Raw genomic sequence first — 21,030 nt, forward strand, 5'->3', positions numbered from 1 at the left:
TAAATTAAGTTTAGTAGCCCAATGACTTAAACTTGGCTACGCTGCAGCGGCAACACTTTCCTTTATCTACCCACAATACTGATTGACCATTCACCCCTGCGCCGTCTCACTATACACCGTTTATCATCTGATCCATTTACAGCTTAAATTATCAACCAGTAGGGGGCACTAAGCCTTGGTATCCCTTCACTTTCCAATATGCTCAGACTAGTCCACATTTCTCCACTTCTCTTTCTTTTGGAACATCTCTACAAACCCTTATCCCTCCACATATTTATCTCTGTTCCCACATACATACATATACACACACTCGTTTAATGCACAGAAATAGTAGCTTAATTAAAAAATAAATAAAGAGTACATAGTCCAGTGCCCCTGACATACCAGTAGCACTTTGATCCTTGGAGGGTTGTTAGTGTTTAGCCCTTTGGCAATCTGTTAATATTTCACTGTTTACCGACGTGGAAACATTAATTACGACAAGAAAAATTTACATATTTCACTATATGTATTCAATATTGATTTCTGTTTCAAGCATGAAAACACATTGACAATCAGAATAAAACAGATGTACGTTATATATTCTAATTTCATGGTAAAAATAACTCATTGAGGTTGTTAAGCAAGCAGTATTTAAAGCAGTCTTCAGAAGTTTAAAAGACATTGCTTGCTGGGCCAACAAATTCACAGACGATATAAAGTCATAGACGCTTTTGGGGCATTGGAACCTGTTTTACAAATCCAATAGGTCTTGAGGATTTTGAAATCTGTGTGACTTCACACCTCATTCTATGAAGATGATAAGATGTTTGTTCTCAGGGACCAACGTGAGCATTCATTTGCAAAGATTATGTATGCATATATACACACACACTGTATATACTTTTTAGACATACTCATAAGAATTGTAAATGTACAGAATTTCGGCACTCTCTCACGCTCTCTAAATTCAGAGGGGGGATCAGGGGAGAGGATGGCACCAAAAGTTTGCAGCAGGTTATGTCTCGGGAAATGCAGAGATTTAGTTTTGAGAGTCTCCCTGTCATCATGAATGCGTGTACTCCATTATATTTTTCCTGCTTAAAAACAGATGGCTTTGAAAATATTTTACCGTTATTTATACTTTGAGCTCACTCCTCTTTCCAACACTGCATACATCGTTCCGATCACCTTAATACAACTCAGCTGAGTCCAGCAATCCAAAAGAACACACTAAAAAAATCTATCAGTATTGGCTTGGACTTTAACTCTCTGACAACTCAAATGCTATTTGTTCATAGATTCCTAAAGGGATAATTCAGTCTATTTGTTTTTGTCTCCCCCCCCCCGTCATAAGCGGAGTTCGAATTTCAAATCCCAATTCAATATGCCATACATTTATCCCAAAACATTTGTGTTTCACTGTTCTGTTTGTGTTTATTATATGTAAGGATCGTGTTATGTAAACAAATGCATTCAAAATTGATTCAACTCCACCATTTGGAATAAACCAAGGAAAGAGGAGATCGCTGCAGACTAATTTCAGCTACACACGCAACACTAACAATTTTATAAAAATGGCAGCATCAACCAATTGTCAACATTATAGCTGCAGCTAACATCTCACCACAGAGGATTTCCAAATGATCTGCTTTGTTGGGCAGACTATCAGCCATTGATACTAAATGTCTAGCAGCAATGCCCTTCTTGTCTTCCACTATCTCTCTCCCACATTCTCTTTGTGTTAAATTGCTAGCCTGTAAGGTTGCGAGGGGGGGGCCCACTGCGCTTCATGTAAATCACATTTATGTATATACCACCTGCAGATTCGGTAGCACATTATAGTAATCACTGTTAAGCTGCGTGGATAAAGACATCACTAAAGAATGTTAAAAAACAAAAAAACTAAAACAAAACACAAATCCGGAATAACTCGTCAAACCTGGTTCCCTAAGTCATCCTATGATTAGAAAGGCAAACTCTATACTTATTTACATTAAATATTGTTTACAAGTCGATACCTTTTATCTGGACGACTACATCCTATGCAACAAAATCCGACTCTACATGGTCCAAAAATTGATATCACTTTCGATAAAACACTCCATCTAGGCTTAATAACAAAGTGAAAGCATGCATTTCATAAATGCCTCCGTGTATAGAAGCCCATACACTGAACAGGTCATTTCTATGTCTGTGGGAGCAGGTTGTTAGTGATCCCTGCCTGTCCGCTTGACACGCACGATGCTCTGTGACTGACGGTCCCACTCAGGACACAGCTCCTTGCTTCGTCACCCCTCACTGCACATGTACAGACCCGGACTAACACAATGCACTAACATACAATACACGCAAATGTATGGCAAACCGGGGTCACACCGCCATGACGCCAGTCGGGTCTCTTTCAGTCGTTTCTCTCTCACACAAATCACCACTCCTCACCCCAAACCCGGCTCACCTCCTCGGCTGTCTCTCACTCTGATCTGCCTCACCAGCGATCTGTCACACTCACCGGGTCAGTCCACCGGAAGTTGCCCTGACGTCACTTTCGCCAACACCGCCCCCCTTCGTGAATGAGACGCTGAAACCACGCCTTTGGTTTTGTTGCAAGCTAGGATCCCGCAGGCGGGTTAGTTATTTTCCAGAGAGTCCGTGCATTTTTATGATTATTTTGGCTGTAAACGGAGGAGCCTTTATTTTAAAAATAAAATTAAAACGCAGCGAGATGGGAAACCGCATGTTGACGTCATATGTGTGCGACACAGTCAAAGGAAGTTTCAGGAAGTTGTTTGCTGGGCGCAACGTGAGGGTGGAAGCCGGCTTGTAGTTGAAGTCTTTGAATCGCCAGGGTAAATCTATTGAAACCTATAATAAGCTACGATTGCACTGACCCTGCCTGCCCAGCAGAAAGCACTGTACAGATACACGCCATATGTATTATTTGACATTATTGCTTTTGGGTGGCGATTCGTCTGGTTCAGTGTCCTTCTTATTCACTGGCGCGCAAAGGGGATCTCATTAAACCCTCTTTGCTTTTATCATCGATTAGTCGTCTTAGGCTGATTGAAAGAGAGTGGGGGCAGTTGTTAGCTCTTCTGTTAGGTGTAGAAATAGGTGCAATGATAGACATCTTTACACATATCATTTTGCTTGCATGGAGATGGTAGGAGTTCTGGAGCTTGTTTTCCTCCATTCCACAAAATATAATGTATAAAAACAATGAAGAAAAAATCATTTATAAAATATAGGGCAACATTTTTAAAAAAAAAACGTATAAACGGCGGACTTATTAAAACTGACTTGAATAGGGGAATAACAGGAAAAATGAAAGGAGAGAAAAAGTAATAAAGAGAGATTTTTGGCCCCATTATTTCAACAACGGGCACATTAGTTAATAGTAATAAGTACTTGTCATTTCTCGGCCACTTCTGCTCGTTGGTCAATTAATGACGGTTTGTGAAAGTAGTTTTTTGGGTGCTTAGCAGGCATAATGAATTATGTAGCAGATGCAGTGTAGTGAGCAGACAATTGCTTGTTTGCACAAGAATACAGTAAAAAGAACTATCCTTTTGGTTAAAACAAAATTAGATTGTGTTGTTGAAAATAGCTTGCAGTCAATAAAAGGAATGTAAAAGAACTAAATACTGTCTGGAGGCTTCGAAGATTTCAGTAGAGAATATTAATAGCTTCTCCTAGTACTGGTCCCATGTGAAAGATAACTTAATATGTGCAACAATGTTGGAGTAACTAAATGTTCAAGGCATGTCTGTGAAAGATTGTTCAAAATTAGCAACAGACATTTTAGCCTTGCAGGTTAAAATGGATCTAAAGGAAGAATAAGACAATATAGGTGTTACCCAGATAATTGATACTTAGAGGTCCGTGTAGAGACATGGGGAATGTTTTATCGTAGAAGTTCATGCTGAGTCTCTGCTTTGGATGGTTGTTATACCATGGAAGTGATGACCTCCACTTAATGATTGATCATTTAAAAGTCTCAGACTTGAATGGCATGAATTGGTGCAGAAAAAAGAAAGATGTGTTCGATAATTGCCCCAAACACTCATCATTTTGAAAATCCTTTATTATAAATAATTTAAAATGAACCACGCAAGTTGTGATCTGTCACTTTTTATCTCAACCTAACTGTTTTCCAAAACATAAAAAATAATTTGTAAATGGTAAAATTTCATATATATTGACACAGACTGTCTTCAAAATGATTTTTTTGTTTGTGAGAAGAAAAAAAATGAAGACATTTGATTTTATTGTGCATGCAAAACAACTAGTAACTGTCTTTATTTTCATAATAATGTGTTTAAATGGTATTTGTCATTTTAGGCTCATTTGGAATGGATTATTTATCAAACTCTGGAGCCCTTGCTCTTGCAGCAGGAATAGCGTGTGGTGTCTTTCTAGGCTGGAACATGCGTGGCCGTTATGGGTGCTCCCGAACCATAAAGACCATTGTTGCCAACGAGGCAGGAAGTGAAACCAGTATTATGGGAGAAAGCGGAGAGTTCAAAATGATAATAGTTGTCCGCAATGATCTGAAAATGGGAAAGGGCAAAGTAGCTGCACAGTGTTCACATGCTGCTGTATCTGCCTACAAACAACTTTTAAAGAGAAATCCTGAAATGCTTAAGCAATGGGAATATTGTGGACAACCAAAGGTGGTTGTAAGAGCACCAGACGAAGATTCTTTGGTAGAACTTCTCAGACATGCTAAGGAGCTAGGATTGACCATTAGTTTGATTCAGGATGCAGGCCGTACACAGATAGCGCCAGGATCTAGAACAGTGCTCGGCGTTGGACCAGGACCTGCTGACTTAATTGACAAAGTGACTGGACATTTAAAGCTCTACTGAGATTAATGACAAGTTTGTTTTGGGGGGAAGCAACCATTTTGTAACACCAATGGCAATGTATTAACATTACCAGTATAAAGAAATATTTTAAATGCTAAAGGCCTGAGTACATAATATGTCCTTAATTTAAGACAATCTAAAATCTAAGTGTGACGTATATAAAAGATTGGTTTAATGAGATTTGAACAATAGATATTGTGGTGGTAGCCAGCAGGTAGATCTCCAGCAGTTGTTGCACTCTTAAGTCCAGTTTTCCATTTTCAGCCACTGGTTAGCTGAGAATTTTGGGACAGAGCTGCATGATGGTTAACACCAACATAGCATATCTTGCCAAAACTATTTTGTATGCGTTTCAGTGGCCTTGTCACCTTTTTTTGAGAGATCCCCACTGGATATACCTAAAAAACAAAACAACAAATACAGTTTTTTTTTTAACTAGTCACGTGTATTATTATTTAAGTCCAATATCAGTGTCACAATAGTGGATTGGTTGGCTGGGAAGCTTTGGAGGGGGCTTACTAAAGAGTTTAGGGGGTTCTGGAATGCCCTCTTTAGGTCCTTGAGCTGCCCACCATGCTACAGAACCCTTGGGTGGCCTCACTGCACAGGGTGGCCTCGCTGCACAGGGCGGCTTACAAAGATGAGAGAGGCCTGTAATTTTGCTTGGCCGTTTGGTCTCTTTGGTCCTCTGAGGCTGGATCTCTTTGGCAATCAGTGACACTGAAAACCCATCCCAGGGCGAACTGTGACCACTCTGGAGAGTGATCACAAGTGCCATAGCAAGAGATTTGGCCTCTCGCAAGATGGTGGCTCCCATTAAAAACCAAACAAGTCCCTCCAGACCCTCCTGAGAAATCTCAGGTACTGCATTCAACCATGCAAGCCAGTGGAGCCAAGCTCATTAATCATAATGAGATTAGTAAAATAAATGGAAAAAAGAAATATGGTTAAAATAAGTAAATATGTGGTAACATGTAAAAATAATTCCCCACTCAATGGAACCACCCAGTTCCAACAAAATGTAAAACAAAAAGTTCAAATATATATACAGTGGGGCAAAAAAGTATTTAGTCAGCCACCAATTGTGCAAGTTGTCCCACTTACAAAGATGAGAGAGGCCTGAAATTTTCACCATAGGTACACTTCAACGATGAGAGACAGAATGGGACAACAAAGTCCATAAATCACATTGTCTGATTTTTAAAGAATTTATTTGCAAATTATGGTGGAAAATAAGTATTTGGTCAATAACAAAAGTTCATATCAATACTTTGTTATATACCCTTTGTTGGCAATGACAGCGGTCAAACATTTTCTGTAAGTCTTCACAAGGTTTTCACACTGTTGCTGGTATTTTGGACCATTCCTCCATGGAGATTTCCTCTAGAGTAGTGATGTTTTGGGGCTGTCGCTGGGCAACACTTTCAACTCCCTCCAAAGGTTTTCTATGGGGTTGAGATCTGGAGACTGGCTAGGCCACTCCAGGACCTTGAAATGCTTCTTACGAAGCCAGTCCTATGTTGCCCGGGCGGTGTGTTTGGGATCATTGTCATGCTGAAAGACCCAAACACGTTTCATCTTCAATGCCCTTGCTGATGGAAGGAGGTTTTCACTCAAAATCTCACGATACGTGGCCCCATTCATTCTTTCCTTTACACGGATCAGTCGTCCTGGCCCCTTTGCAGAAAAACAGCCCCAAAGCATGATGTTTCCACCCCCATGCTTCACCGTAGGTATGGTGTTCTTTGGATGCAACTCAGCATTCTTTCTCCTCCAAACACGAGTTGAGTTTCTACCAAAAAGTTCTACCTTGGTTTCATCTGACCATATGACATTCGCCCAATCCTCTTCTGGATCATCCAAATGCTCTCTAGCAAACTTCAGACGGGCCCGGACATGTACTGGCTTAAGCAGGGAGACACGTCTGGCACTGCATGATTTGAGTCCCTGGCGGCGTAGTGTGTTACTGATGGTAGCCTTTGTTACTTTGTTCCCAGCTCTCTGCAGGTCATTCACTAGGTCCCCACGTGTGGTTCTGGGATTTTTGCTCACCGTTCTTGTGATCATTTTGACACCACGGGGTGAGATCTTGCGTGGAGCCCCAGATCTAGGGAGATTATCAGTGGTCCTGTATGTCTTCCATTTTCGAATAATTGCTCCCACAGTTGATTTCTTCACACCAAGCTGCTTGCCTATTGCAGATTCAGCCTTCCCAGCCTGGTGCAGGTCTACAATTTTGTTACTGGTGTCCTTCGACAGCTCTTTGGTCTTGGCCATAGTGGGGTTTGGAGTGTGATTGTTTGAGGTTGTGGACAGGTGTCTTTTATACTGATAACAAGTTCAAACAGGTGCCATTAATACAGGTAATGAGTGGAGGACAGAGGAGACTCTTTAAGAAGAAGTTACAGGTCTGTGAGAGACAGATTACTTGCTTGTTTGTAGGTGACCAAATACTTGTTTTACCGTGGAATTTACCAATGAATTCATTAGAAATCTTAGAATGTGATTTCCTGTATTCCCCCCCCCCATTCTGTCTCTCATAGTTGAAGTGTACCTATGGTGAAAAATACAGGCCTCTCTCATCAACTTGCACAATTGGTGGCTGACTAAATGCCTTTTTGCCCCACTGTACATTTATTTTTATCAGTAAGTCATAACATTAGTGCTATATCTCAACATAAATCCTTGCATGGTTAGAGTTAAAATACTGTCTAGTTTTCAAAAATGTATTTCAAAGATGTCCTAAATTGGACATGGGCACAGACTGACCAGACCTTCCCATTTAGCCCCCAAACAACCCAACAAACCTATGCATGGGTGGTATCACTGTACTCAGGAGATGTTGCTGAATACATATTAGGGTGTTGTTTGGCTGTGACAAATACCAGGGGCAGTAAGTTCATACCTGAAGTAGAATGTGTGTGAAAAAACACACAAAAAAATACTACTGCAAACTTTGACAAAGGCTGGTGATAACATGTGTGCATGGAAAGAGTTAAACTAATAGCATTTGATGGTAAACTGAATTTCCCAGCTTGAAGGGCATCACAAATAACATATGGGGCAGGATGGCCACATGTCAAAATTCCAATTTAAAAAATGTGCACTTCACAAATGCGGCCCTTTACCCAAAGCAGCCTGATACACCTATGCATGAATGGTATCACTGTACTCAGGAGTTTTTGGTGAACACAAATTAGAATATAAATTCATACCAGAAGTACAATGTGTGTGGGACTGGCTGGTAGTAGAATTTGTACATTTGAAATACCCGGAGGTGTTTAGTTTTCAAACATATTCGTTTTCATGGAACTGGCTGGTCTCAAAGATGTCCAAGTTGAAAAACTGAACTGTGCATGTCACAAATATGCCTACAAACCCATACATGGGTGGTATCGACAAAATTAACAAGTCTTCCACCCCTAACTGCTAGTTGCTTAAAAACATGATCCGGTTTACCCTTTTGGAATCTAGGGTTTTGGATTAGCGATGTAAATCTGGAAATGAAGAAAACCCAGACCCAAGTGCTTCCTCACCTGTACCCAAGCCCTATGTGATAAAAAAAAAAGTGGATTTGAGCTCAGTTTAGTCGGCCATGAGTGTCTGGGTGGGCGCAGGAGGGAGGCCGGGTGAGTAGCAGGAGAAATTTTCTGCTCCAATTCAGGACTGGCAAATCTATTTATATTAAGGATCCAATCTACAGCGTATCTATAGTTAGCCGCTTAATTGTAATCGAGCAAGTTTGGCATATTGGGGGAAATTATCATTTTCTTCAATTGTGCTAGGGGCAACTGCATAGGATTAGTGGAACGGAGAACCAAAGACCAAGAGAGGGTCTATTCAGTCTGAGGTGTGCCATGACCGACGTACCAGGTAGGCCTATAGCCGGCCAGCCCGTGAAAGAAATTAAAGAAAGGATAGAGGAGAAAAAGAGGAAATAAAAGGAAGGAAATGAATAGCGGGGGGGCAAGGGAGGGCAACGTCAGTCGCTGAAACGTAGCTGTGGGAGGGAGAGGTGTTGGTTAAATAACCATAGCCCCTCCCACAACTACAGGCTAATGTACATTAGCCTTAACATTTGTGTTAGGGGCAACTGCATAGGATTAGTGGAACGGAGAACCAATGACCAAGAGAGGGTCTATTCGGTCTGGGGTGTGCCATGACTGACGTACCAGGTAGGCCTATAGAGGGCAAAAGAAGAAGACACAAAGTTAGTCATACCTTAACTTTATTAACAAAACATGACAATATGAATAACATTAATGAATAACAAGCTTATAGAACGAGTGATGTGAAAGCATTACGCATCTCCAATGTTGGTTGAGGGATATAAAGAGAGAAACAGGAGGAGTTCCACCTGCCTAGCTTTTTAATTACATGGGCTGGAACCTTATTCTTAGATGCCGCTGAGGCAGCCCCGATTCGAAAAGAGTGACTCGAATATGCAAGCGGGTTAAGGCCAATCCTTGCAAGTATCTGATAAATGTGACAGACGACAATGGCTCCCTGGGGAAGGGCTAAAGAGGACCGGTTTCCCAGTCAAAAACACCAACAAGGCTCCCAGGACTGCAACTGGGCACCAAGCAGAATTAGGAAAGAATGTAATTTGTGCACTTGGACCGGACTGATTGGTTTTCATATGACCGAGGGATAGAACGAAATAATCAGGAACGGGACATAAATCTGAGACCTTCAGAAATGACGTAGAATAAGGTGTCGTGGCCAGTTCCCCAGGGCGCATGAATCCATAAAATTCTAGAAACATGGCGGCTTTGAGCAATATACAAGTAGCCGGAGAAAAGGGACGAGTATCTAAGCAATTTATCAAAGCTCTGAAAACCTCCCCATCAATTGGCAAGCAACTGGGGGTCTTAACTGGCTTGGCTTTCTGTGGACCTCTCAGTAAGGTCTTGAACGGGTGCGTAGCAATCAGTGAGTGTTAGGAAAATATAGTGATATGTGGTGCTGCACTCCCATTAAATAAAGCTTAATCGAACCATATGAGAGGTTTAAGCTTGAATGACAGTACGTTGCGAATGCCAGGAGGGTGGCAACTGAATACGCGTTCGTGGGGGCAGATGCTAACACGAATCTGCCAAATAGGGACCAGGCTCTATCGTATGCCTTCCTGGTATTGTTGGACAACACTCTCGTGATAATGTGGCGAGCTGTGTGCAGATGCATCTCTATGCTAGAATGTACTCTTCGAAAACCGGCGCAGTTATTGGTGCTGCTGCCGCTGAGGGTTGGACCTTGAAAAACGTATGAAAATTGAAACAAGAACGCGTCAGCTGCTAAATTCTGCATGTACATGTGAACATCTAATAAAAAATTTATGATATAATGATAACCACGTAAGTTTACGCATCAACCCCATAATGTGAACTGAGGACGACCTTCCTCTATTGACGATCTCCACTGTGGCCATGTAATCTGTAAAAAAGGTGACTGTATCACCTGTCCACATGCTGCCCCAGACTGTCGCTGCAACCACAATGGGATAGATTTCGAACAGGGCCAAGATGTTGTGAAAGCGGGGAATCTCAAGCAACCCACTGATCCTGGAAAATAGCCGAAAACCCAAGGGATGGAGCGGCATCCGTAAAAATCCTTGGGGAAGAAAGAGTGGGTTGGGAAATAAACATGGAACGTCCGTTCCATGTGTTAAGGAAACTGGCCACATACGCAGGTCGGACCTAGCTGACTGATCTATGACCACTGCCTCCTCAGACGCATGGGACGCCGACAGCAGAGACAGGAGATGGGAGATGAACGACCTGCCATGAGGAATTATCCGCATTGCAAAATTAAGATGACCTAAAAGGGATTGCAATTGAAGTTTGGAACAGGTTTCAGATCTCATAAAACTCTGGATTATATCCTGAATTCTCTGGAGTTTCACGCTAGGCAGGCTGGCCTCCATCCTATTAGAATCTAGCACTATCCCCAGGAATTCTAAAGTGGTAACTGGACCTGACGATTTATGTTAGGCTAGCGGGATATGAAGCTCATTGAATAATTCCAATAACTTCCGTAGACTGCACGGCGATACGTTGGGGGCCTCCACCAATAAGGAAGAATTCAGCAGGAGCCAAGTCAACGTCTCAGCTAAGGTGTCAAGTTTCCGGCTACTTCTAGAACCAAAAACTAATCGGGTTGCGAAATAGTAACACCCCCCCCCATTTAATCCCATGAAGATGCCACAAATCTGGATGAATCGGTAGTAATTTGAAAGCATCTGTAATATCCGCCTTGGATAACCAAGCGCCTTTCCCTGCGTTGACTATAGCCTGAATGGCGTTGCCGACGGAGGTGTATTTGAGCGAGAACTCCTCAGCCGGAATGAGGGAATTAATGCTGGGGCACGCCGAGGAATAAGGGGCAGACAAATCCACAATGAGTCTCTTTTTATTGGAGAATTTGCTAACAGCAATACCCAGTGGGCTAACCCTCCAAACCGGAAAGGGAGGGGAATGAAAGGGGCCGATAATAAATCCTTTAGCCAGTTCTTGGGACAGTAGCAAATTCACCGCATCTGGGTCCGATAAGGCTGACCTGAGATTCGGGCATTCCCAAGACTCCTGGGGCATGGCTACTACACCTGTATGGAAACCAAATGCCAATCCTTGGACCAGAAAATTTACTAAATCTGGGGAGGGGTGGAACTGTAACTTACCTAAAAGGCCCTCCACATTGATCGGGGATAGTCATTGCTTAGGCAATAAAGTCCCAGGGCACATGGTCTGGGGGTGGGCCCTATGACATTTGATGCAAATGTGGAGAAGCCTGTACTGACTGAAATGGCAACCGGTGGCGTTGAAATTATTGCAGATCTGGGACCTGCCTAGAAACGAGATGGGTCTACCCAATTTATCATGAGTTTTGGAAAGTAATTGTCCTGGACGGGAGGGGGCGGACAAGGCGGCCGAGCTAGTGGAGGGGGGGCTGTTGGTAGCCAGACAAAAGTTAGCTGCATGGGCCGTGGACTGGCAATAATGACACGCCGGGGTTTTGAGACCAGCGAAATGCCTGCAAAACCATTCCGTGTCTACTCTACTCCAGTCAGTCGCATAGTTAAACTGGGCGAGTGCTGCAGCTGCTTTAGCGGAACACAACCTGTGATAATCGTAAAAAGCACTACCCCTGTATTTATAGCCCAATTCCACCACTATATAAATATTGATCAAGCTCTTCCCTTCTGGACGGAAACGCTGAACACAAGACATCCCTATAAATGCTGAAGGCCAGGACAAATTCCGGAACAGACAACTTTTTGGCCAGTCCTGGGGTCTTTAGCTTTAAGCATCACTGAAACTTCACCACAGGAAAAGGCTTTATTTTCCACCAGGTCATGGGAGTTTAGGAGAAGGGAGACCAGGTTAACCTCTTTCCCTTCCAGGATATCCTTCCTAAGATTATCCTGGATTAAATGTGCAGGGGAAATTGAAGGAGAAACACCAGATGACATACCTGACCCTTATCACAACTAGCAGTGAGGTGGCCCAGTTCTTCTGGGCCTGGGGTGGGCTGTGCAGGTTGTTAGAGTGACCATCGACCCTTTGTGCTCTTAACTGCACAAGGAACCTCTTTTTTACTGTTCCAAATCACCATCTCATTCTGTACCTTCTGTGGGTTAGTTAACTTGTTACAATAGCTATATAACCAGGCTATGATGGCTTCATCAGATACGTAGGGGTTGTACATGTGGAGAGTAAGAGGGATTTCCTTACCACTGTACAGCAACATGAAGCAGAGTCCATCCAATCGATGGTCCTAATAGTTCTGACACACACTAATGTTCTGTAGTGTTACTGTAATTTTAGGGTAAATCAATGTGTATTTTACGAAGGGAGAGGGGTACAGAAAATAAAAAGGGGAGAGGAAGGGGAATATGACATGAAGATTTATTCAAGATCCAAGGAAGAGCAACAATGCTTCCGTCAAGTGAATAGAAATTAAATTTTAAACGGATTTCTCAGTCTTTTGTTCTTAACAGATTCAACGTTAATGGTTGCAGGCATTTTCCTTTTATCAGAGCAACAAAGATTACTCAGGCTTAAGGTAGGAGGCCTATTGTCTTAAATAACGGTTTTAACACAACAGTAATCAGGGCCAAAGCACAGAGCAATAGCAGTAAGCTGTATACACTTCAATGCAAAAGCATGAACTGAGATGCTGAGCAAGGATTTATGGAGATAGGGTAACGGCCAGATAAGCATTTGCAGCTGGTAAGGTGATATGAGATCCAGGTTTCACATACCGGAGAGTAGGCTCTAGAGGTTGCAAATAAAAATGACATGGGTTATATAATTATAATATTCAGCCTGGCAGGGTAGAACCCTGACATAGGCTCACGAACAGAGATATTAATATCAATGTAATGTAAAAAAAAGATTAAAATCAGATTACAAAATGTCTTTTACATCCTATTTAAAATCTTTATGATTTTTGTCATGATGACGGCATGGTGATATCATTATGATGTCATAAAAAGATCAAAATAAGATAAAAATGATCTATCGTAAGATTACCAATTTTTATTTGTATCCTTCTTCAGATCTTTTCTGGTGTTTTGATGATCCTCTTATGATGTCAGGATGATTTCCTAATGTTATATTTGTGGTGTCATAAATAACACCACAGCTGAATTATAAAATACAATGCCCGTGTATGTAGTTCCCTTAAAGGAATCATACACTGCTAAAATCAAATAAAATCAAATCAAAGTAAAAAACAAAAAGTCCGTAGTAAAAAGAAACAAGCTCTCTCCGTGTTCTTCTCGACGCGTTTCGCCAAAAGCAGCTTCCTCAGGAGTGTCTTCCTCACTTCTCCGTGGTCTTTATATCTGTGCGGGGCGCCATCTTGGAGTGTGTTGTTACGGGTTTGCAGCTGGGTCTCCGGGAAGAGAAAGAAAGGAAAGTATATACTTTATTCTTGATAACACCCCTTTTACACTGGTCTTCACACTTTTTCAGTTCTTATATCCTGCTTAACTGTCAGGGCTTGGGTAAGCAGGTCAGATAGGAGCCCAGTTACAGGCTCAGTTTGTACCCCACGATGCATCCTTACCGGGAGGAAGGTTCAGACAGGCAAAATGAAACATACTGCAGGCTGAATATAAATATGATATGGTCTGCATTGAAGAAGCCAGGTAAGTACAAGACTGTAGACATGACCAAATAGGGTACAGGCACAAATACAGATGTACAGGCACAAGGTAGTTCAAGGACGCTGAAGCCACTCTCTCTGGAACACGGCTGGAAGCCCACAGACAGGGCACACGGCTGGAAGCCCACAGACAGGGCACACGGCTGGAAGCCCACAGACAGGGCACTGGACACACAGCAGGGCACTGGACAGGCAAGTTGGGTCAGAACCAGAAAGACAAAGACATCAATGCTGAAACAAAATCCAGGAGCAGAGTCAGAACAAGCCGGGTCAACAAGGGCAGTAAAAGAGCCAAATCGGGAACCAAGGAACGAAATCAAAAGCAAGCCGGGTCACCACGGGTTAATCAGAATCAGAATGCTGCTAGCAGAAGAACAGGGCCAGGATAAACTACAATGCAAAGATCCGGAATGGAGAAATAAGCAGATATTTAAGAGGGAGGGCTGTACCCGGGTAAGCAGACACAGCTGGCCAGGTCATTAGCAAATAGGTTAATGATTGTTCTGACAGGTGACCTCTAGAGGCTGCAACAGACATGACAGAAAGCTTATACAGAGTCTGGGCTGACAGTGGAATCCTGACATTAAGATCTTTTATGATGTTTTGATGTCATAATGTTATCATTGTGATATTATAACAAAAAGGTCTAAAGAAGATTTAAAAAGCTATTTTATATTCTAGTTAAAACTCTATGATGTCTTGATGATGCCATGATGATATCATAATGTTATGATTGTGGCGTCATAAAGAAAATATCAAAACACAATAAAAATAATCCTTAACATCCTATTTAAGATTGTTTATGATGTTTTGATGATGTCATAATGCTTTAAAGATTTATTGTAAAGTTCTTGAAAAATCCCAACCAGTTTCAGCATTATCAAGATAAGGGTTCTTATGGTGATCAAATTGCATAGTTACATAGGTTGAAAAAAGACAAGTTCAGCCTTTCCCATATCATATTTCTTGCTGTTGATCCAAAAGAAGGCAAAAAAAACCCCAGTTGTAGCGCTTTCCAATTTTGCACAAACTAGGGGGAAAAAACCTCCTTGACCCCAGAATGGCAGTCAGATCTCTCCTTGGTTCAAGAAGCTATTTCCCCATAATTTAAAAATTATATCCCTGAATATTATGTTTTTGCAAGTATTCACCCAGTTGCTGTTTAAATGTCTTTACGGACTCTGATGAAACTACCTCTGCGTGCATAGAATTCCACATCCTTATTGTCCTTACTGCAAAAAACCCTTTCCTTTGCCTTAGATTAAATCTCCTTTCTTCCAGTCTAAATGCGTGACCACGTGTCCTATGCATAGTCCTGTTTATGAATAGATTTCCACACAATGGTTTGTATTGGCCCCGAATATATCTATATAATGCTTTCATAATCCCCTCTGAGGTGCCGGTTTTTTTCTTCTTTTATTGGGTTACAAATGATATTACAAACAAGTAAGCATTAGTTATATAAGATATTATAGATGCTTGCAGAGTATATTTCAGATTATCCACATCTTTAACGAAGATCGAGACTATAATTTGGAGATAACCAGAAAGAAATAAAAAAACAGTAAACAGACAAATGGTTCAGGTGGGTTAAAAGACAGTGCTCCTCCAGTAATGGTCCCTGGATCTATTTATAAGGTTGGTATGCAGGGGAAAAAAGGCTTTTCCACTTTCTTCTACTCCCTATCCTCTAAAGGAGAAAACTTCTTTATCCAATTGTGCCAATTTGTTGGTTTAGCTGATCTTTTACAGTATTTGATTCCAGATTCCATTTTAAGTTGATAAATCAATTGAATCCGGACCGAGAGCCAGGATGGAGTGATTTTAGATTTCCAATACCTTGCTATGCTTAGTTTGGCTGCAGTTATTGCTTTTTGTTCTTTTATCATGGGAGGAAAATTTAGATGTAACAAGAACTTTGCAGGTTCGAAATCCAAGTTCACTCCCACTATTTCTCTAAGTTGTGTGGCGATTTCTTGCCAAAAACTTAGTAATTTGTAACAGGACCACCAGATGTGAGTAAAATTGCCTTGATCAGCCTCACATCTCCAGCACCTCTCTGAGGCTTGCGGATACATTTTAGCTATTCTGGTGGGAACTAAGTACCATCGATTTAATATTTTATAGTGCAGCTCCACTAAGTTGAGGCAGTGAACAGATTCATGAACTGTTTTCAGTGACCTATTCCAGTCTTCCCTGGTAAATGCTGACATTAGGTCCTCATTCCATTTCTCCAGTGCTGGATGTGTCGAATTATGTTTGGCTAAGGTCTACAAAGTCATAGCTGATGTCACCGAAATTTTTTGTAATTGTAGGCCTAACATTTGTGCTAATTTTTTAATTGATTCAGACATGTTGTTATTTTTGTATTTGAATAAGAAGCCCTTTAGTCTAAAATACGTAAACAGCTCTTTTTTGGTATCATGTATGACTGAGTTAGGGCTTCGAACGTTTTGATATTTCTTGTGTCGTACATGTCACCGAATACCACATCTTTGCCAAGTATTTAAATTAAGACTGTCTACTAAGTTTGAACAGATTGATAAAGAAAGAGAAGGTAGCAAATGGTTTTTGATTCCTATATTTTTCTTAAAACTTTCCCATACTTTAAGAATGTCTGAGAGTATAAAACTATTTATATGTCGTTTCCTATAGCTTTGTATTGGTCAAAAGAGGTGCAGGAGAGTAGTCTCACCCAAAAGGTCGAGCTCCAGTCCATACCATCCTTCACTTTCGGACCCTTTTAGTTGTGTAAGTATGGCCTGAGATAATATAGAGGCTCTTGAGTAATCTTTTATATTTGGTACACCCAATCCGCCCTGGTGGGGTTTAGTTGATAGCAATTTTATTGATAGTCTCGGTTTTTTTCCAAGCCAAATAAAATTATTAAATGAAGATTGTATCATGTTTAACCAGCTATCTGGAATTATGATTGGGATTAATCTCATGAAATAGACCCATTTGGGAAGTATATACGATTTTATAATGTTTATTCTGCCCAGCCATGAAAATTCTAAGTATTTCCATTCCTTAAGGTTTTTATTTGTTTGTTTTAATAGGGGTAAAAAATTAATCTCTGCCGTTTTGGAAACATCAGAGCATATTTTGATTCCCAAATAATCTATAGACTTTGATACCCATTGAAAGCCATGGTTTTTAATAATTTTAGTCTTTGTATATATGTCAACATTTACTCCAAGGATTATAGATTTATCTTGGTTTAATTTATATCCTGATACCTTGGAGTAATCATTGATGACTCTCATTAATTCATCTATAGAATTAGCCGGGTCTGTAAGGGAAAGAATAATGTCGTCGGCATATAGATTGATTTTAATATGTTGTCGCGAAGTACTAAAACCTTGGATATTATCATTATATCGTATCATCGCTGCTAGGGGCTCTAACGATAGAACATATAAAAGAGGTGATAGAGGGCATCCTTGTCTGGTGCCGTTTGACAAAGTAAACCAGTCTGATCCAAAGCCATTTCCCACTACTCTTGCAGAGGGAGTTGAATACAATGCCATAATATAGTTTATTATTGTCTCTCTGAAACCAAACTTTTCTAATGTGGCCGTTAGAAAGTCCCAATTAACCCTATCAAAGGCCTTTTCAAGGTGCCGTTTTTCTAAACTAAACAGATTCAAATTAACCTTTCCTCATAACTAAAGTGTTCCATTCCTTTTATTAATTTTGTAGCCCGTCTCTGCACCTTTTCCAGTGCTATAATATCCTTCTTTAGAAAAGGTGCCCAAAACTGCACAGCATATTCAAGGTGTGGTCTTACCATTGATTTATAAAGAGGTGAAATTATATTTTTATGCAGCGAATTGATGCCCCTTTTTATACATTACTAACCTTACTGGCCTTAGCAACTGCTGACTGACATTGCACATTATTGCCTAGTTTGATGTCTATAACAATTCCCAAATCCTTCTCATTTGTTGTTATCCCTAATTCACTACCATTTAGGGTGTAAGTTGCTTGTGCATTCCGTACTGCGAAGTGCATAACTTTGCATTTATCTACATTAAATATAATCTGCCATTTGTGTGCCCAGTCCCCCAGTCTATCTAAATCCCTCTGCAGCAAAGTAATATCCGGCTCACATTGTATTACTTTACAGCGTTTAGGGTCATCTGCAAACACGGAAACATGACTTTCAACTTTCAATTGCAAGGTCATTTATAAATATGTTGAATAAAATTGGTCCCAGAACAGAACCCTGAGGGACACCACTTATCACTTTTGTTCAGATTGAAAATTTACCATTTATAACAACTCGCTGTACTCTATCACCAAGCCAATGTTCAACCCAGGAAAATAATTTGCATCTAGTCCAATTTCTTTGAGTACCAATATTAACCTATTGTGTGGAACCGTGTGAAACGCCTTGGCAAAATCCAAGTAGATTACATCCACTGCAACACCCTGATCTACACTTCTACTTACTTCTTCATAGAATGCAATTAAATTAGTTTGACATGACCTATGTGACTGAAGGCCAGAAATAATGTATTTCTGATTTTATGGCAGACATGAGGCTGATTTCCTTATTGGCCATAATGCTAAGGAGCCAAAAAGAAACAGTATATAATAATAATTATAAAGTATAGGTAGGCTGTAGAAAAACCTAGGGAAATAAAAACAAATTGCTAGTATTTGGAGCAAATTGCTACAAGTGAATTTGTTTGTCTTGCTGAGGTACTGTGAGGAAGATGGGCGGGGACGCAAAGCAGCTGATCACCGGCTGAGTGGGTTTGCCCTTCCTGCCTCGCTAATATGCAAATTATGGGAGGGAAAACGAAAAGGGGGATGGTACGAGCAATATGGCGTTTGTGAGCAGCAGAAATATCCAAATGGACGCTTCTACCCCACTGCGTCCGCAAACAAGTAAGGGAGACAAAGTGAAATTAACTCCTAGAAGCTAATATAGCTTCTAGGTCTTCTCCTTTTCAATGTGTTTTATTTTATTTAAGATTAGAATATTCTATATTCTATTTCCAGGTTTGCCTAGGGCTGTTTTTTTCTATTTCCAAACAAAATATTGAAATTAAAAGACGCACTTACTTTGCCTCCACTGTATTCTGGATTCCGATGATGATTTTCCTGACTAGTTTACACATGAGTTAACTATAATTATGTAGCTGATTAGAAAATGTACTTTATTAAACATCAATATAAAAAGCATATGCGATTATCAGACTTGTGAATTCAGATTTGTACAAATATTAATTTTAAAAAACTTAAAGGCCGGCTCCCCTCATCAAATATGCAGTATCTCAGTAAGGGGGGTTGGCTACGAGTTAATATTTCATATTTTAGAAGAGATCTAACGAAAAAAAAAACAGTTGATATAACCTGATCTAACAAATGGAATGATCTTTTGTTAAAATTCTTAAAATGGGGGGCTAACCCGGGGAGGTACACGGTTAACAAATAGACTGAGTCTATCTAGAGAAAATGTTTGAAATATTAATTATGTCTTTGTACACTGTGGTAACCCCCTTATTAAATCAGACTATCTATAGTATAGGGAACCAAGAGAATTGGGAACAAGGTCAATTACTCCCAAAAGGTCAAGTTTGGTATATATTTGAAAGCGGTCAATCAGTTCAGGTATGAGAGGGAGTGGTTTTTTTTTATAGTGATATTGTTAAGCTCATTGTTAAGCCAGACAAGCAAAAAACTGCACCGCAGACTTAGACTGCCAGATTCAGAGGCCGGGAATGTGGAGGTAAAGGAAGAAATATGTTTGGATGAACGATGGGGAAATAATGCTTAGGGTGTATGGTGATGGAAAGGGGTGACTGTGGTGCAATATGGGATGGTAATGGTAAGAGATATGTTCTTGGAGGATAATGATTCTTGGGTAAATTGGAATGAATTATGATGGGGATGGGTGTGATGATGACCGGGGACACCTCTAGACTTAAACATACACATGTACTTTAACACCATACACTTACTAATATATGCAGTACACATATATACACAAATGTCTACTACCATACACTTACTATAGTGTTTAATATTGTTGGTATAATTGTATTAGATACATAAAAATGTTGCCGCAATATCAGACACACAATTCTTTTTTGGAAGGGGTTCTCAGAGTAAGCCATTTCTGAAGGGTCTCAGGTATAGCCCCTAGACGTATATTGGGCAAGTTTGTCCTCAGTATTAAAGAAACAGTCTAGTGTCCTTTGAGCACCACCAACAAAAAAAAGGAAAATTAAAGTACATTGTTAGAGATTGGACATTCATTTTACTGTTTTGCTATGAACGATTAGCAGTATTCTTTTCTCCCTAGTAGAAGCATATGTGTTTAAGAGTGCAGTTTTCCTCTTTAACAGAAGTCTCACACATACTGTTAAATGCACAAGACTTCCTCAGGGAGCAGGTAAAATTGCTGCTGGTCAGTAGCTGATCGGCAGCCTTCTCTACACTAAAGAAGTGTGTTCTAGTTATCCTAGAGAGGGTTCCATACAGTGCCACCACATATGAGATATCTGGTTGGTTCCTGGATTAAAGACAAACTTGTCTAGTTGCCCTAGGCCAGACTACATTACTTTACAGGATGCAGAGGTGAACAAACAGTTTGATATTTATTATAATATATTTATATGTTTAGCAGTCACACTCTAGAATCCACAACCATATATTTCAATGCAGTTGGGGATCTGAATTGCAAGGAATGCATTTTCTACCACAATGGGTAAATTAATAAAGGACCAGAGCTCCAGAGGACCTTGGCCTAACCAGATGGATAACTGAATCAATTTTTATACAAGGGTTTGTGCCTGCCTATAAACATTCTTAGAATAAAATCTACTTTTCTATATTTAAGAAATAATTATGACTACTCTTTTTATATTCAATCTACTCAGCTAATTCATGTGCATATGAGTTAGAGCCTAATCAGGATGTAAGGTGTGACATTCTTAAAAAAAATTGTATTCCAAATTCCCCTTAAAATGATGCACTATTTAGTTTTCTATTTTCTATTTCT

The 21,030-nt window shown here is 40.4% G+C and overlaps 2 protein-coding genes across 3 annotated transcripts in view; one reads left to right on the forward strand and one right to left on the reverse strand.

Moving 5' to 3' along the window:
- VMP1 (vacuole membrane protein 1) overlaps positions 1-2,529 on the reverse strand; it is a 75,092-nt gene extending 72,563 nt beyond the window's left edge. The window contains exon 1 of the mRNA XM_053454595.1: positions 2,438-2,529. The gene's annotated coding sequence lies outside the window, so the exon portion shown is untranslated. The remainder of the gene's footprint in view (positions 1-2,437) is intronic.
- Positions 2,530-2,587: 58 nt separating this feature from the next.
- PTRH2 (peptidyl-tRNA hydrolase 2) lies at positions 2,588-4,946 on the forward strand. Of its 2 annotated transcripts, none has more exons than XM_053454597.1 (2): positions 2,588-2,608; positions 4,321-4,946. In XM_053454597.1, the coding sequence occupies exon 2, from the start codon at positions 4,332-4,334 to the stop codon at positions 4,845-4,847; it is 516 nt and encodes a 171-aa protein (XP_053310572.1). In that variant the 5' UTR covers positions 2,588-2,608; positions 4,321-4,331; the 3' UTR covers positions 4,848-4,946. The 2 variants fall into 2 exon arrangements, with proteins under 2 accessions (XP_053310572.1, XP_053310571.1); XM_053454596.1 differs by lacking the exon at positions 2,588-2,608 and adding an exon at positions 2,692-2,828.
- Positions 4,947-21,030: the final 16,084 nt, after the last annotated feature.

The sequence above is a fragment of the Spea bombifrons genome, chromosome 2 (genome assembly GCF_027358695.1).
Source record: "Spea bombifrons isolate aSpeBom1 chromosome 2, aSpeBom1.2.pri, whole genome shotgun sequence".
In the NCBI taxonomy this organism is placed as follows: Eukaryota; Metazoa; Chordata; class Amphibia; order Anura; family Pelobatidae; genus Spea; species Spea bombifrons.